Source organism: Mchenga conophoros, linkage group LG7, assembly GCF_057382185.1.
Source record: "Mchenga conophoros isolate Kocher_MC1m ecotype Shallow Benthic linkage group LG7, M_conophoros_male_GT1.1, whole genome shotgun sequence".
Classification (NCBI taxonomy): Eukaryota; Metazoa; Chordata; class Actinopteri; order Cichliformes; family Cichlidae; genus Mchenga; species Mchenga conophoros.
Genome location: NC_140532.1, coordinates 8,485,650 through 8,500,564, shown reverse-complemented (window position 1 = coordinate 8,500,564; position 14,915 = coordinate 8,485,650). Strand labels below are relative to the sequence as shown.

The following is a 14,915-nucleotide window of genomic DNA, read 5'->3' as shown; positions in this document are numbered from 1 at the left end:
TGTTTGTTTTTATTAGTGCATACTCAAATATGGGATTTTTTGTTCTTTAAACTTTAACTAGCCAATGAACAGACATTTTTGGATGCAGGCAAATTAGAGGATCTGTAACTTGGAAAATGTCAAGATTTTATCTTTAATAGTTTTCAGCTATTTATATTTAAACATAAAAATAAATAAACATTAAAAAAGGTTTGACAGCGATGAACCTTTTCTAAAATTATGTATCTTAAAAGTGTCTGACATATGAAGCTAAAATTCTCATTATATACGCAAAAATTTTGGACCATAAAATTTTGATGCAACATGCAGACGGTTGAGCAGAAAACTTTCCAAAATGTTGTTTGAGATGGAACGACCTCCTGAGCTATAGCAGCCATGACTTTCTCACCGTGGATATCGCATTGACCATGCCGTTGGTGATCTGATCCTGCCGCATGTGCTTGACCACATCAAACTGAGCTGCTCTCTGCTTGGGGATGATCTGGTCTGCGATTTTCTTCAATTCGGCATTAAACTTCTTAAAGAGATCTTCAAACAGCAGAGACAGGAGCTAAAAAGAAGCAAAAAAATGCAGATGTTTTTTGTTTGCTTTTTTAAATCTCAGGTCTCCTGGCACGCAGTGTCAGTTCACGTGCATCTACTGCCAGATGTAATAGCCAGGTGTGCCAGCTCACAAGTAAGCCAGGTCCCTGTGGTCCTCTGTCCGGTCTACAGGAGGCAACTTCTCTTACAACCCCCACCCAACCTGTGCATTAGCATACATCCAAACAAACAGGCAGCACTGCTTGAAATTAATAAAGAAATTAAGCTTCCATTGCGCAGCCAGGCCAATTAGTTGAATGTCAGGGAACCATAATTGGAGAGTGAGGAGATTGCTGGCGTTGTTAGTATGTAAGCCCCTTATTGAAACAGGGCTCTGTGCTCCCCCCTCCCTCGATCCCTCCATCTCCTGCTCCTTATACAGAGCAGGTTGGGGGGGGGGAAATTAAAGGCCTTAAGACAGCAGTAATTACATTATCAGAGCCGGGCCTGCGGATTAGCTCAATCGCTCCAGTCAAGGCAGCATTTCTATTGTCACGGTGCTGAAAAATCCCCATGCTTCCACAGCCTCAGGATTTTGGTGCCACCGCATATCTCTCTCCCGACAAAGCCAGGCTGAAATACTAGTGGGGGAAAGGAGGGGGGTTCAAAAACAAAACAGGGAAAAACAAAGCTGAGGGAAAATAATGAGAGTCTTATTAAAAGAAGGTGGCAGGAACAAAGGTGCAGGTGAGAGATCAGGCCTGGAGCCGGCGCTGTCCTCTGGTGTAGTGCTGTGATCCCTTCACACTGAAGCACGAGAGTGTTGGTGTGTTTCTGCTCGTATGGTATTAATAAGCATCAGGCATGTTTTGTTTCTAGTTGTTTTATGAGTAAAGAAAAGGAAGTAAACACCTTTCAGCTCACAAACATGAAAAAAAAAAATCAATAATCATTTAAATAAAACTTTATAGTCTGAACTGAACTCTGGCTCATTTGGTTTTAAAGTCAAAGAACAAAAACAGAACTGAATGCAGCATTAAATAAAGGCAGTGCATTAAAACCTCAAGGATGACAGATGCACAGAAGCTTACCTGTCCAGCCAGCTCAAGACGTTTGTTGCCATAGTAATCTCTGTCATCCACCTTGTTGTCCCCTTGAGCCAGGATCACCCGCCGGACCATCACGGCCAGGTAAATACACTTAGCCCGAAAGTTAAACTCTTTCACCTGGACACAAGTTATACAGTCTTTACATTTTCTCGAGTAACCTTTTAGTGTGAATGCCAGTTATCGTGATGAGCATTCTGTTTACATACAGGCACATGTGTGAGAATGAGAGATGCTAACAGCTCTCTGGCCTCTTCCATCTTTGTTTTCTTGGGGCCTCCCCACATCCGCTGTCTGCGCACTTTATTCCCAAGATACCTCAGGGCCTGAAACAGAGCAGCCAAACAACATTTGATTCAACCTTTTGAGGAACATAAATATTTTTACCAACATGACTAATTTGGGGGTGAGGAAGACAGGAGGAGGACAAGGACACACTGTGGAAGAGAGCCTAATGAGGCAACATTTTTCTAATCTTCTATTGTCGAGTTCTAATGACTCTTATGTGAACTGTAGCCTTAGTTTCCTGTTCTTGGCTGACAGTAGGTGTGGTCTTCAGCTGCTGTAGTTCGCAGCACTCATACTCTTCTGGTACCTTAGGTATAAAGAATGGTTATTTGAGTACTGCTACCTACCAGCTTGAAGAAGTTCAAGTCAGCCGCTTGAACTGCGGCTGACTGGATTGTTTCAGATACATACAGATGGTTGTGTGGAGAAATCCCAGCAGATCAGCATTTTCTGAAATACTCAGATCAGCCCATCAGGCACCAGCAACCATGGCATGTTCAAAGGAACTTAAATCAACTTTCATCCCCATTCTGATCCTCAGTTTGAACTTCAGCCAGCCATTCTGAACAAGTCTAAAAACCTAAATTCACTGATTTGTTGCCATATTGTGTTAACAAGCAGTTGAGCAGGTGTTCCTAATAAAGCTGTGTGTATATGTTACATCAACTGTCAGTCAGACAAGGAACGCACCATGAGAATCAGTTAATTTTCCAACCAACAAAAATGTCCAAAACAACAAATATAAATAAATATTAATTAGTGCTGTCAAAATTATCGCGTTAATTGTTAAGATCAACGCGAAATGTTTAATGCATTAAAAAAATTTAACGCTGATTTTGTTTTTTTATTAATTTCCTGTAATCTAAGACCTTTAAATTCATGAGCACCTCTGGAGGAGGGGGCAACAGTGTGCTATGCTGGCGTTTGGCCTGACAGAAATGATTAGAAGAAGAAGAAGAAGTGACACCATGCTACTATCTAGCTAACACTAGCTAACACACGCAAGCATGGACGAGGGCGGACTTTTGGGTGGAAAGTTTCTCTTTAAGAAGTTGCCTGATGGCTTGTTGGACAAAACGAGAGTAAGATGCACAATTTGCAACGCTGAATTCAAGTACCACAGAAGCAGTTCATCACTGGCGTATCACCTGAGAGCAAAACACCCAACTGAATCCACCTCTACGGGACCTCGCCAGTCTACGCTTCAGGAGTATGGTGCTTGTGGACGAATAACAAAAAATGTGAGAGAAAAGGTAACCAATTCCTTGGTTGTTTGGATAGCTAAAAACTGCCGACCAGTTAGCATAGTAGAAGATGATGGACTGAGAGAAGTCATTCGTGCTGCATCAGGAGATGAGTGTTACAATCTGCCCTCGAGAGGAACCATTGTGTCGAGACTGCACACTTTGTATGGGGACCAGAGGGCTCAGCAGTCCAGCAAGCTTGTGCAAGTAAGGAATGTCGCTCTCACCGGAGACCACTGGACTTCGGTGAACAACGATAATTACTTAAAATATAAAGAATAAAAAAATGTAATTGGAGCCAGGCTATTAATAAAGTAATTGAGATTAATCGCAATTAATAACAGAAAATTGTGAGATTAGTTAGTTAATTTTTTTTAATCTATTGACAGCACTAATATTAATATAAATTAATGTTACAGTCTCGAGGAGATATTTTGTGTAAAAGATCAACATTCTGAATTTTTAAACAGAGAACGGAGAATCGTGTATCAGACTCTTGGTAGGTCAAGTGAACCACAAAGGGAACAATGTGCACATCACCCACACCTGAGTAAGCGCCCAGCTGGAGTCCTCAACAGAATTATAGCAAAGGTCAAAGGTTAATAAGGATGGACCACCCAACTTGCCCTCAAAACTGCATAAAAAATAAAAATAATTATTGTTAATATTTCTTTAAGGTAAAGGTAAAAAAAAAAAATCTGTTTAATTTAGAGAAATTTTAAAAAAAGAAATCAGATGTAATCAACAGTGTCCGGATTCAAAAAAAGAAAAGAAGATGACAGTCAAATTTGGTTTTGCCAGATTATTTATCATAATCTGATAACAATGTTTCTTAAGCCTTATCTGCCTTTAATTATATAGATTTAGGCCTCATTGTGCACAATACAATGACCCAATGAATACCATGAAAAGACATCACGGAGGCTGGCAGACAGAGGAACACGAGAGCTGTGGCGACCGGTTGCTAGGAAGCAAATGTGGACTCATCAATGCATCAGCGGTTCCTCTAACAACATAATCTTTATGAAAAACAAATTGGCCGATTGCATTCATCTGTCGATGTCAAAGAAAAACACGTGGGCCTCATGAAATCCCCATGAAAAGCATTACTTAACTGGCTGGTAAGACAAAACCTTCGTCATCTGATCTCAAAGAGACAAAGAAAATACCTTCTGACAGCAGACAGCCAATAGAAACAGAAACAACATCCTGCTCTGCACACATCCGCAGCTAATGATCGCACATTAGAGATGCCAAGCAATTCACACTGACTTTTACGTGCTCTCACCCAAAAATTATTATTTTCTAAACAGTTTTTTGAATCAGGATTTCATTCACTTGAGCACGAGGAACATTTCTGTTTAATAAACAGTCAGAAAATTAACTTCCACTCTAGATGTGCATGAAAAGGTGTCGTTTTCAACAACAGTTTATTTTTATTGGGTGATTTTAACTTGTCACATCTGTAAATATGAAGGTGGGGAGCTTATTTACAAAAACCAGCCGGGAACAAACAACAGGCTGAGGTTCTGGGCTACGTGACCAATTGGTCATCTTTGGTGGTGCTAGGACCATGTCTGTGCTAAGGTTAAGGTGAGAGAATAGTCTACGGTTACAGCATACCTACAGCACAGATTTAACCAAGATGTACATCCCATGCATGTTACGACATCTCTCTTGTTAGTGGTGGTGAAGTTCAAGTCTTATAACCCTTAGAACTGTAGTTCTTTTATAGCATAAACATTAGCACTGTACTTTCAGTGCTTTTTAGTGCTCCTTCAGTTTTGTAATATTACTTTTTTCCCTTATATTACCAGTATATTGTCTTTGGAAATCAAAATTCAAAGATAATTAAAGCTTCAATCTAACATCGAGTAAATGGGGCTAAACTGACCAGAGTGTTTGTTTAAGCTTGAAATAACACCGGCCTGCTCTGGTTCTCTTGGATTGATAAAATACCTGAGTCTGTGTGAAGATTTGCGCTTTCTGGCACTCCTCCAGGCTCGGGGCGAAGCTGGCCATGACACTCTCCTCTGTGCCGATCATCTGAACTATCTCCTGGTCACTCTCCACACCCATCCCCTGTGTGGATGACATGTAAACGGTGTGTGTAAAATATTTGTACAACTACAAAAAATAAAAATCTTGTTATATTTAGATAAAAGCTTAACCGGGAAGGGGGAGTACATGAGACAGGGAGTGTTCACAGGGAGGGGTGAGGTGAGGAGGGAGTCATAATGTTGCCTGACATTTGCTTATGGAAATGTGAAGCTGTGGGAACTGATTCCAGATCGTCTCTGCAGCCGCTGCCAAACAGAGGGAGGGCTGGGGAAGACGTTACCCGGCAAACATGTGCAGTGAAAACACAGCGAGCATGCAGCATCATAAGGTAACATGTTTGAAGAGGTCTCTCCTCAGAGGGCAAAGAAGTTCATGATACCAGCTGTCAGCTAACATTTTCATTCTGAGGTGGTGTAAGAAATGTAATCAGTCGAGCAACTAATGAAACTAGAGTTCTAAAACTATTCACGATCTCATATAAAAACACTTCTCTATATATGTAACTTAAGCTTTGGAACAACTTCAAGCTGTAGCAAAAACAAAGACAGAGTTTGGAAACACTCAAGTCTTTGCTTCAATCTGTAAGGCAATAACATCACAAACATCTTCATCTCTGACCATTTACCTGTGCTATAGCACCACCTACTGGACTTATTTCAGCAGACTCATAAAGAGAAAAAAAAAAAAAAAATCACCCCTACCTTAAATATGATTGCAATGGGGGCATCCTCTGACAGCGTGTTGTGTCTCAAGTAGAAACGGCCTTGTTTAACAATAATATTAGTTCTGCTTTTCTTTTCATGAGTGGAGCTGGAGAGGACACAAAGAGCAGAGCAAACACGAGCATGTTTAGTGTCAGGTTCTTGTTCTTTTGCATGTTCACCTTATAACTGTGTGAGGTCTCTCTGCATACTCAGACTTCCTCCCACAGTCCAAAAACTTAACTGGTGATAATTAACTGGTCAAAGGTGTGAATGGTTTTCTCTGCTGATCTGGGAACCTGAGCAGAGCTCACCCTATGACAGCCGGCTCCAACACAACCCCAAATTGGAAAATGAGTCAGAAATTAGATGGATCCACTAATATAAGACTAAAAGCTTAAGCTATACATAGATCTACTTCTTGCATAATCTTAAAAACAACAACAACAAAACAAAAAACAAAGGTTTATATTTAACTCCAGCCAACATCTACAGTGATGTATTCTTTTCATTTAGAAAAGAGAAGTGCAAAGTTGGAGAACCGAGTGCGCAACTGAGCAAGGGTGTAAGGGTCATTCAGTGTCAGGTCATCAAATGTCTCCCACGTGACCATCTGAGATTTGAAATAGGACACTACAGCCAGATAAAACAGTGCTGTTCCTTATTAAAGCTTTAATGTCTATAAAACAATTGCCGTGATTTAAACTTTTATTTTAAATCATACTTAAATAATGCCACGAACCTTGTGTACGAGAATCTGTAAACTAAGTGCCAGTCTGCAGAATCGTGGCCTCCAACATCTGCTATCACAGACAGGACACTCAAATATTTTCTGACCTTTAAGCATCCATCAGTCTATGTTATCATAAGCTACACTCCTGAGATACCAGGGATTTCCCCTAAAACATTCCAAGGATAATGTTGCATAATTCCTAGTAATTAGTGCATCTTTCCCTGGAATTAATTCAAGAAAGACTGATGATCACAGTCCTGGTGGAAATTTTTTCCTTTTAGATTTGATGAACTGGAATGACCACGAATATATCAGAGTTTCACAGGTCTTAAATTAGCAGCTTCACTTTATGGTTTCCACCAAGCACCAGTCACAGCACCCACGCTGTTGAGTCGTCTCCACACTTCTGCGCTTCTGGGCAGAATCGCAAAGAAGAAGCCAATAAAAGGAAAAGGTTAAGATGGTCAAACAAGACAGCTACTGAAAAGAAACAGCTGATTTTTTCTTTACATGTCTGCCAAGAAGGCGACTTTAAAATCATGGATGAACAGCTGCTAATGGATAGGTTGTTACAGTACCTGGTAACTGATGCTCCAACTGCACCCTTCCTGTCCTGCTCCACAATGATTCGGTTCTTGGACAGCTGTTCTTGGATCAGAATGACTTTCTCCTGACCTTTTACAATGAAATAACCCCCTGTGGAGAAAACAAAACAAAACAAGGGACACGGATCAATTTAACTGGAGAACCTGATGACAAGTCATTTTCTTTTACTTAATTACTCTCAGAGTGTGTAAAGGAAGTTTTAATTCTTTACTCCTTGAAACTTTTCAGTAATGAGCCGTTTCTGTCATATTTCAGACCTGCTTATAGTACAACTTTTCTGAATGTGCATCAGACATTAGTGAGGGTGATCACTGCCTGTACAGCCCTAACCCCTAACCCCATCTACCATTCCTCTCAAAAATTCTTGAAAAAAATAGTTGCTTCACAAGTCCATCTACACCTTACTGATAATAACCTTTACGAACAGTTCCAGTCTGGTTTCCGTCCTCTGCATAGCACCGAAACTGCTCTTATAAAAATAACAAACGATCTTCTTATGGCAGCTGATTCTGGTCTCTTCTCCATCCTTATTCTCCTTGATCTGAGTGCAGCCTTTGACACCATTCTTCTTAGCAGATTAGCTTCTATTGGTCTCTCTCATACTCCATTAGCCTGGTTTAAATCATACCTTTAAGGGGCGATCGTGGCTCAAGAGTTGGGAGTTTGCCTTGTAATCGGAAGGTTGCCGGTTCGAGCCCCGGCTTGGACAGTCTCGGTCGTTGTGTCCTTGGGCGAGACACTTCACCCGTTACCTACTGGTGGTGGTCAGAGGGCCCGGTGGCGCCAGCGTCCGGCAGCCTCGCCTCTGTCAGTGCGCCCCAGGGTGGCTGTGGCTACAATGTAGCTTGCCATCACCAGTGTGTGAATGTGTGTGTGAATGGGTGGATGACAGGTTGTGTAAAGCGCTTTGGGGTCCTTAGGGACTAGTAAAGCGCTATACAAATACAGGCCATTTACCATTTATACCTGTCTGACCGCACTCAGTTCATTCAATTAAAATCCTTCACTTCTCAGCCTTCTCCTCTATCTACTGAGGTGCCCCAGGGATCTGTCCTCGGGCCCCTTCCTTTCATCATTTACCTTCTTCCACTCTGACATATTTTTCGTAAATATAACATTCAGTTCCACTGCTATGCCGATGACACCCAGCTTTACCTCTCTACCAAACCCGATTCTACTCTTCCTCCACCCTCCCTCACCCTCTGCTTAGCTGAACTCAATTCCTGGTTCTCCTCCAACTTTCTTAAACTCAACAGCAATAAATCAGAACTTCTCCTGGTCGGCACTAAACGATTGCTATCCAGAATTAACAATTTCTCTCTCACTATCAATAATTCGTTGGTCCCTATCTCTTTCTCTGTGAAAAGCTTGGGTGTCATTCTTGATAGCACATTATCTTTTAATTCACATATCAATAATGTCACACGTGCAGCATATTTTCAACTCTGTAATATCAATCGCCTCCGCCCTTTCCTCACTCCTCATGCCACTGCCATTCTCGTCCATAATCTTGTTATCTCTCGAATTGATTACTGTAACTCACGATTATTTGGCCTTACACAAAAATCCATTAACAAGCTCCAACGTGTCCAGAATTCTGCTGCCCGTATTATTACTAGGACTTCCTCTACCCACCACATCTCCCCAATCCTGAAGCAGCTACACTGGCTCCCGGTTAAATTTCGCATCCATTTTAAAATAATCCTTTATACATTTAAGGCTGTTCATTCTCTCTCTCCACCATACCTCTCCGATTTAGTACAGATGAACTTCCCATCCTGGTGCCTCAGATCTTCATCTTCTCTTTCTCTCTCTGTTCCTTCCGCTCGTCTGATTACATTGGGGGGCAGGGCTTTTAGTTGCTCTGCCCCTTGACTTTGGAATTCCTTACCCCCTGACCTCAGAAATATTAGTTCATTCCCTCTTTTTAAGTCCACCCTCAAATCTCATCTGTTTAAAATTGCTTATGTTTAAACCTCTGTATGCTCTTAACTTTTATCTGTTATTCTTATCATTGTGTATATTTCCAGTTTTTGTGTTTTTATCTGTTGTACAGTGTCCTTGGGTGCTTTGAAAGGCGCCATTTTTAAATAAAATGTATTATTATTATTCTGTCAGGCCTAGGCTACTCACTAGGGCTGGGTATCATCACTGATTTCTATAATCCATTCGATTCTGGTTCTCAAAGTCCTGATTTGATTCAATTTAGCCTCAGACAGTCAGAAATATTATAATTCTGATCATTTATCAGTACTGATACATGTGAGACTTCATCAGAATTGTGAACATCACAGCAGATGCCTTTGTGTCAAAGTAACTGAGAATAAAACAGAAAAACATGAAGGAGATTTTTCTGCCTGGATTTTTATAGCAGATAACCTTAAAAATATTCTGCAATTTTGCATAATTTTAAAAAGTTTTAGTTTCTTCAGTATTGAACAGCAGAAATTAGGCTTTCTTGTCCGAGGTCATTTAAGTGAAAAGAGGGAATTCATGACGACATTTATCAAATGTGAAGCGTAGTTTGCTGCTTCTTTTGCTGCTGGCTCGGTTCAAAACAAAACCTGCAGCTCAGAATCAGCGCAAAAAGACGTAAACACAGAGCGGACCCAACGCATCAGAATCGGTGAGCTCCGACAGTGTGTCCGTGTTCGGGCCATCAGGTGAGAAAGCCAAGAAAGAGAAAGCTGATTCTGATGCGTCGAGTCCGCTCTGTGTTTACGTCTTTGTGTGGAATCCATGTACCTGCTCTCATTTGCTGTTTGGTGGTTGTTGAATTAGTTTTGTGGGCTTTAATCGGAGAATCTGGCGTTTCTGGCAAAACACAGTTCTATTTAAAAGTCGATTCAGGATTTAATGAATCGATATCGTTTTATTCAAGCTACTCACCTCCCACTTCCACCTGCACTTTCAACTGGACCACGGCCAATCAGAGAGGTCCCGCCCCTGACTATCTCTGATTGGTTTAGTCCACGATAGGGGCATACTGTGTGTCTGTTGTTGACCACACGGAGAGTTGCCGATTTTTTTTTTGTTACCCGAACAGTTGGTCGCACTGGTGCGACTAAATATTTTTTTTAGTCACACCACTGAAAAATTTGGTCATATTTGCGACCAAATTAGTCGCACTCTAGAGCCCTAAATGGTCATCAAACATTTTACTGATATATATATACTGAGATGCCAAAACTCATCATTAAGGGTTCAGGTGAGGCCCTTCAGGGGGAAAGAGTTAAAATGAGAGTGCTATGGTTACGTGCCTGGATCCAGGGGACATTCGTTGAGTTTTGAAAACTCCATGGGCGTCTTTCCCGTGAGAACGCAATTCGAGCTTCGCAGCATGATGGGCATCCTGAGAAAAGCAGAGTTATCTTCATTAATAAAATATGAATATTGCTTCAGTGTTGTTATAAAGCAGAATGCGTCAGCACAAATGAGTGAAGGAGGTCAGTTTATCAGCAAACAAAGCTTAAAAATCACAAAAGCTAAATCTTTTTTTAGCACTTGTTGGCTTACTGAGCTTTGCTGGAGAGGTTTTAAATTTGTAGATTTGATATAGATGTAACATAAATATGTCTGTATCAGGGGAGGGGGAAAAAAAAAAAAGATACCTTCCGATGGGCAGCGCATTGCGAATTATCCTCTGACTGCCACGGGTGTACTCTATATCCACCGTGATGGGCGCAGAGTAGGTCATATCTCTGAGACGACACTTTGGGATGAAACAGATGACTCTCAGCTATATCTCATCATCTTTAAAGGAAAGTATTGGAGGTGTAGGCATTCAAATATAAGTAACAAAAATAATTAATTAAGAAATACCTCTATGAGGGCTACAACTAAATGCCAACTGAGTCTAGAGATGCCTGAGTGACACATGTTCCCTCTGTATTTAATGTGTGATTATCTGTCCAAAGTGTAGAGAATTAATGTGCAAAATAAATATATATATATTTATTTATTTATTTATTTATTTATTTAATTTACTTATTTTAACTAATTTAAAGCTGTGTATTTGATTACTCTAAAGCTTTATTCAACTTTAATTAAAGCACAGTAAACAATGGTTCATACTTAACAGCAGAAACACAGACTACTCTCACCTCGTGGGGAGAGACTGGTCTGGTCACATTGAAACTTTCTTCCACATCCGGCATGCCAACATAGATATTGAGGTATCTGCAAATATTTAAAAATCCATTATTTCCTCTTTTAATAAAAATAAATAAAAATAAAAAAAACAACTTGTTGTGCATGTCTGCAGTGTTAAAGTCAGTGATGGTAGATGCACACAGTGACTTACTTGAGGTACCACATTGGATCAGCATCACTTGTGATTTTCTCATTTGCCTTCATAATTTTTTTGATCTAGAAGCAGAACAAATGAGACATCGATGCTCAAAATCCAAATGTACATGAAAAAGCAGCAACGGACAAAGACATGCTCGTGTTTTACCTCTACATTAATGAAATAGTTGAATGAGTCGATGTGCTGCTTTACCAAACCTTTCACCTGCAAAACACACAACGTGATATACATGTTTACTCTCCCAAATAATATTACTCACACAGATGTAGACCCACCAACTGTTCTCTCATCATTACACAGGAGGATACTTTGATATTTGATGACCAAAAAAAAAAGTAATTTAAAGAAGGTCCATGACTTAAAACTTTAACAGGGTAAAAGAACAAGACACGCTGTATGCGGTATATTTGGTCATTATGGCAATATTTCATTATTTCATGGCCATACTGGACTCAAATGTTTCACTTTTTACTAAATGTTTTTCTTTGGCCAAAAATATCTTGCTAAGGAATCAGAAGAAAAATGACCAAATAACCACATCAATAAGCTTACCAAAACTGCTTTATGTAACTTAAAAAAAGGTTAGAAAATCCCTATCTCAAACTGACTGAGAAATTGGACGTCAAGGAAGGTTAGTTTATTGCAGTGCTCTAGTTTCAGGACTCCCCAAATCATCAGTTGGATTTCCCTTACTCATTTAAAATCTAGCCTTGGAATCCTTACAGGTACACAGAAATCACAAAGCTTTTGATGATTTGGTACCCAGTACAGACATCTCAGGTCATCAGTTTCAGATCTGTTCTCAAAATCATATCTTAGTGTGTTGAGGGTACTTTCAGATATTCTGGCTCTGTTCCTTGGAGCACGCTGCTGACCTAAGATCAGTTACATCTCAGTGTACATTGAAAAACAGACTCAAAACCTTTTTAGCCACACAGGCCCACAGCTAATAGATGCTGTTGTTTTATTTTATTGTTTCTAATGCCTTAAGACATCATAAACCTACAAAGGGTTTTTTTCAGCTGTCATGTAATTCTGTATAAATAATCATTCTGTAAAATACGATAATTTCTCAGTCATCCAGGTCATCGTAGTCAAAGGAGCTTGCAAAGAAAAGCGTCTGGACTTCTTTAAGTTGCTTGAAGACGTTTTACCTCTCATCCAAGAAGCTTCTTCAGTTCTAAGGTCAAATGGTGGAGAGTCCCAGATATAAACCTAGTGGGAGTAACCCCCCACAGAGGGACAAAAGGACCCCCTGATGATACTCTAATCGCCTGAGCCAAGGTGGGAAACTGGGCGTGGGTCCCAATCGGCCAGAGTTTCGGGTGTGTTCATTGTGAAACCTGGCCCCACCTTATCATGCGAATTCCTGAGGTCAGATGGCCCAATGTGAGTGGGCGTTAAGGCGTCTGGGAAGGGATCTCAAAACTGGATTATAGATGGCAGAGAGTTGGTGTCGTAAACCCCCGCCTCTGTTCAAAGATGGTCGCTCACAGTGGACATAGATGGCTTCTTTCACTCCTCTTTCACTCCTCTTTCAGACCATCTGTCCTCTCTGTCCAAAATGTGAACATTGGTATCCTTGAAAGAGTGTCCTTTATCCTTAAGATGCAGATGGACTGCTGAGTCTTGTCCTGTGGAGGTGGCTCTTCTGTGTTGTGCCATGCGCTTGTGAAGTGGCTGTTTGGAGAGACCAAACAGCCAATTCACAATCCAGTTTATATAATCCAGTTTTGAGATCCCTTCCCAGGCGCCTTAACGCCCACTCACATCCTGGGCCATCTGACCTCAGGAATTCGCATGATAAGGTGGGGCCAGGTTTCACAATGAGCTCACCCGAAACCCTGGCTGATTGGGACCCACGCCCAGTTTCACACCTTGGCTCAGGCGATTAGAGTATCATCAGGGGGTCCTTTTGTCCCTCTGTGGGGGGTTACTCCCACTAGGTTTATATCTGGGACTCTCCACCATTTGACCTTAGAACTGAAGAAGCTTCTCGGATGAGAGGTGAAACGTCTTCAAGCAACTTAAAGAAGTCCAGACGCTTTTCTTTGCAAGCTCCTTTGACCAGTGACAATAAAGTTGAATTCTATTCTATGTAATGACCTGTACTATTTAAATAAAGATGTCCTTGTTATTGTCTGACTGCTTTGGAGTGATAGGAAGGAAACAGTAAGTCAAATTACTACTACACCACTACACGAAACTGAGGCTACATTTTGCACAGACTCAGCAATATAAGATTGGAAAAAGGTTTTCTGGTCTAATGAGTTTTGATTTCAGAATTTGGTGTGAAAATCATGAAAGCATGGGGCTGCTGGTTGTGGTGGTATAAATGGGTTGGGGGACATTATCTTCTCACACTTCGGTCCCCAGTTGACTAAGCACCATTTAAACACCAAGGCTTGCTAAGCATTAGTGCTAACCACAGTATGGCTGCTTCCAGCAGGGTAACGCACCATCTCACAGAGCTCAGCTCACCTCAAACTGTTTTTATAAACATGACAGCACACTATTATAGTTTCTACCATACTTTAAACATATTTTAATCAAGCAGCATTAAAATTTAGTAAAAGTGTGTAAGGGCTGTTGTGTTCTGTTACCTTCAGGAAGGCTGGTAACAACTTCCATTTTTCCTGTTAAAAAGGGAAAACGAGCAAATAAACAACAAGTCCGTTTTTATTCATAACGCGAAAACTATTCGAACTGTGTCCATACTTATGCACTTTCTCCAAATTGTACACTAGAAACAATATCTATCAGAAACAACAAACTGGGACACAGGTCGTTCCCCTTCACTCTGCATCTATATGAGCTAACAACCTCCACGCTAGCGTTAGCATCTCTGTGCTCGTGCTGCTAGACTTTCGGTCCTTTCCGGTCTTCATACTCACAGCTACAGTGTTGACAGGAGCCGCCAGCTCCAGTGGGGTCATGTCGCTAAACTGTCCTCCCAGGACCTCCATGGTTTACTCCACTGCTTAACAGCAAACACACAAAAACCTGTACCAACTGTCAGTGTTGATATCGTGCAAGCGTGACTCCTTTGTGTCGCACTCTAAAACGTCCGTACGACCGGAACCAAGAAAAGCGTTCCAACTCTGTAACTCAAAAGGACTGTATCGTTCTACTTTTTAAAAATTACGTCATATAATATTGTATTGTGACGCACAGTTACTCACAATTGCGTCACAAAAAAAGTAACTGTGCGATGCAAAAAATGGTAAATGGCCTGTATTTGTATAGCGCTTTACTAGTCCCTAAGGACCCCAAAGCGCTTTCCATATCCAGTCATCCACCCATTCACACACACATTCACACACTGGTGATGGCAAGCTACATTGT

The 14,915-nt window shown here is 40.9% G+C and overlaps 1 protein-coding gene across 1 annotated transcript in view; it reads right to left on the bottom strand.

Annotated features, from left to right (window-relative positions):
- polr3b (polymerase (RNA) III (DNA directed) polypeptide B) overlaps positions 1–14,664 on the bottom strand; it is a 32,251-nt gene extending 17,587 nt beyond the window's left edge. The window contains exons 1-13 of the mRNA XM_085281856.1: positions 14,465–14,664; positions 14,174–14,206; positions 11,718–11,774; positions 11,565–11,629; positions 11,365–11,440; positions 10,873–10,973; positions 10,522–10,613; positions 7,234–7,351; positions 5,923–6,031; positions 5,120–5,242; positions 1,838–1,954; positions 1,614–1,748; positions 389–550 (exon numbers count right to left, since the gene is read on the bottom strand). Of these exons, the coding sequence (XP_085137982.1) occupies positions 389–550; positions 1,614–1,748; positions 1,838–1,954; positions 5,120–5,242; positions 5,923–6,031; positions 7,234–7,351; positions 10,522–10,613; positions 10,873–10,973; positions 11,365–11,440; positions 11,565–11,629; positions 11,718–11,774; positions 14,174–14,206; positions 14,465–14,536 (1,260 nt within the window). The 5' untranslated portion in view covers positions 14,537–14,664. The remainder of the gene's footprint in view (positions 1–388; positions 551–1,613; positions 1,749–1,837; positions 1,955–5,119; positions 5,243–5,922; positions 6,032–7,233; positions 7,352–10,521; positions 10,614–10,872; positions 10,974–11,364; positions 11,441–11,564; positions 11,630–11,717; positions 11,775–14,173; positions 14,207–14,464) is intronic.
- Between the last annotated feature and the right edge of the window lie 251 nt (positions 14,665–14,915).